At 49.1% G+C, this 3,004-nt stretch overlaps 1 protein-coding gene across 1 annotated transcript; it reads left to right on the top strand.

The window, feature by feature from the left end:
* Nucleotides 1-2,027: 2,027 nt before the first annotated feature.
* LOC141468729 (cygnin-like) lies at nt 2,028-2,683 on the top strand. Its single transcript, XM_074153893.1, has 2 exons — nt 2,028-2,085; nt 2,544-2,683. The coding sequence occupies exons 1-2, from the start codon at nt 2,028-2,030 to the stop codon at nt 2,681-2,683; spliced, it is 198 nt and encodes a 65-aa protein (XP_074009994.1).
* The last annotated feature ends 321 nt before the right edge of the window (nt 2,684-3,004 follow it).

Raw genomic sequence — 3,004 nt, forward strand, 5'->3', positions numbered from 1 at the left:
CATTTTTGGTAACAACACACAATAAATCATCATGGTTGCTTCTTTGGTGATAAATTGAACAGTACCAGGGCCCACTCCATGGTCCTGTGGCCAGTGGACATTAGTGTGTTATCAACATTATTGTTATCCTAAATCCAAATCCAAAACATAGCACTATACCAGCTACTAGTTAGAAAGTCAACTCTATCCCAGCCGAAACCAGGACACACACCCACCCAGTTCCAGCAGTCTGAGACTTGGGAGTTGTTGAGTTGGATACAGATCCATATCATTGTGCTGAATGCCCCTCAATGGATTTTATGGATCCCATGGAAGTATACAATAACACAGGGTGGAAGGGAGCTCTGGAGGTTATCTGGTCCAGCCAGCTGCTCAGAGCAGAGCAAATTTCAAAGTTAGATTGACCACCCTGCTTGCTTTATGAAGACATTTACTATTTCTTCCTTCACAGTATCCATGGCAATGAGTTGCACCATCCTCTTGTGTGCAGCGTGAAAGGAGAATTTCTTTGTTCAGTGCATCATGCTTTTGTATGTCATCTCCTATTTCCCTGGTTACGAGAAATGGAAAACCACAGTTCTGTCTTTGGTAGGATACTTAGAGTTTTGACACTGTTGTCCCATATTCCCACATACTCATCTCCTCCTATAGTGGAAGAGTCCCAGTATAGTTACTATCTCACTGTCTCTAAATAAGTTCCCAGCTTTCACCATTCTTGCTACCATCCTTTGCACCTCTTCTTGTCCTACTCTACGTGTGCAGAGACAGGGACATCAGGAGCACGAAGTACCCTCAAAACTGTTACAGGGACACACCAATTTTTGTCAGTGCCCATTCTAGCAAATCCTAATGCTCAATTTTCCCTTCCAACTGGCTCCAGACACTGAGGTGGCTTTTTTTTTTCTGAAGTGTTCTTTGGGAGCACCTCTTTCCTGGAGGGTGAAATTAAGTTTACCATCACTGAGTCACAGAATCACAAAATGATATGGGGTTGGAAGGGACCTCTGGAGATCATCCAGTCCAACCCCTCTGCCCAGAGCAGGTCCGCCCAGAGCAGGTCCACCCAGAGCAGGTTGCACAGGAACATGTCCAGGAGGGTTTTGAATGTCTCCAGAGAACTGGAGATTCTGGAGAGAGCATCTGCTGATGCTGCCACTCGGTGCTGAGATCCTTCTGCCATGCAGATTCCTTGCAGTCAGCTTCCCTTTTCACTGCTCTGAATAATCTTCTGTCAGCATCAGAGCTCCCCTGGCAGCAGGGATCAGGCTATCTCCACCCCAGAAATTAAGCACACTTGAGACCTCAGAGCTGTCTGGAGGGTTTGTGCGAAAGAGGTGATGATTGAAGTGTCTGCAAGTGGTTGACTCATCCAGGCTCCCGGGAAAAGGCTCTCAGCACCAGTGCTCCTGCCCATCAGTGGGGTGAGAGGGGACACCAAAAGAGGCTACACTGAATATGGTGGAGGGATTTTGCAGTCATGGCTCCCAAGAGGGTGATACATGGACGTTGGGCCCTTCCCAAGCCAAGGCTGCTCACACCAGGGCCCCACTCAGCTTGTCCAGCCCCTCATGGTGACAGGTCTAGACAACAGAGGGAGAGTTATTGGTACATTGTGGCCACAGCTCAGCCCTATTGCATGCAGTTGCATCACTGCCAAAAGTTGAGAAAGGCCTGAAGCCCTTTGATCTTGATCTTGTGTCCTATCAGGTCCCTTTGCCCCAGCAGATCTGTTCTATCTACTCATCATTGGCTCCTGTAACACTCGATGGTTTTCATTTGAATTGGGTATTGATACCAGATCTAGGGAGAGCCAAGTTTTGCCAACATACCCAGGAGGACCCAGTGGTTGTTTGGTGAACCATGAGAGGTCCCGTGACCAACAGAACCTCCCCCAGAACCCTCCTTTCTGCTGAGCAGAACACTATAAATATGAAGGTCCCCAGCCTTGCCACTCAGCAGCGTTGAGCTCAGGCTCTCTCCAAGACTCCTTTCTCCAGCCTTGCTGAGATCCCAGCTCAACTCCAGCCATGAGGTTCCTTTACCTTGTCTTCGCTGTCTTCCTCCTGGCCTCCTTGGCTGTCCCAGGTAAGAGGGTGAATTACATTGGAAGGTAGGCAACGGTGGGAGAACCAGAGTGATGAGGGTCAGAGTGGGCCATGCTTGGTAGGCAGCTTGAACAAACGTGATCTCTATTGGCTTTAAAGTCTGTGATTTTGTTGCCCCCATAAAGGTGTCAAGTCCTTCGGGTATACAGATGCGTCCTGGTCTCCTGCAAACACGCAGGTGACTTGGTTACCCCTGGTTGTCTCCGTGTTCACGAGCAGACGAATGAGTCTTTAAAGAAAAACTCACTTTAAAGGACTGTAAAATGTATATTTAGGATGTTTAAAACATTTTTGGCACCTCCTAGTGTGTGGAAGAGCAGAGCAGGGTCTCATCCTTGGGAGCACTGCCACACCTGGAGGGGATGGGAGGGCAGGACAGTGGGGCTCAGTGTCACCTATCCTGACGCCAACCACTCTTCCCCTGTCTCCCCCTTGCAGGCTACGGGCAGGTGCAGGTATTGAAGCACTGCCCCAAGGTGGGACACTGCTCCAGCGGCTGCAGCAAGGTGGACGTGTGGGCCTTCTCCTCCGACTGCAAGTACTACTGCTGCATCCCGCCCGGCTGGAAGGGGAAATAGGAGCCAAAGAGGAAGCTTCTGGGGAAGAGGAGGCACCACGGTGGCTTTGGGAGGGGTTTCTCCACTGTCTAACCCAATTGTCATCCCCTCCTCTCAATAATTAAAAAGAGAAAAAAAAGGAGATGTAACTCTGGAGCGTGTGGTGTGGTTACTTGTGTCCCCATGATCCCACATAAAGTGGAACAGATTCTCCAAGCCTGGCCCAAAAGGCCCATTGGCAGCATGTCTCATGGTTCTTTTTTGCACAAAATGCATAACAAAACTGCTAAACATACGGAGTTTTCCTCTCTATTTCCCACAGTGAATTCAGTCAATGGTGGG

This window comes from Numenius arquata, chromosome 9 (assembly GCF_964106895.1).
Source record: "Numenius arquata chromosome 9, bNumArq3.hap1.1, whole genome shotgun sequence".
NCBI lineage: Eukaryota > Metazoa > Chordata > Aves > Charadriiformes > Scolopacidae > Numenius > Numenius arquata.

What these genes read in the sequence shown, in the direction of transcription:
- LOC141468729 (XM_074153893.1), top strand. Translation starts at nt 2,028, where the DNA reads ATGAGGTTCCTTTACCTTGTCTTCGCTGTCTTCCTCCTGGCCTCCTTG. An exon ending in GGCCTCCTTGGCTGTCCCAG is followed by an intron (nt 2,086 to 2,543) that starts GTAAGAGGGTGA and finishes TCCCCCTTGCAG; the next exon opens with GCTACGGGCAGGTGCAGGTA.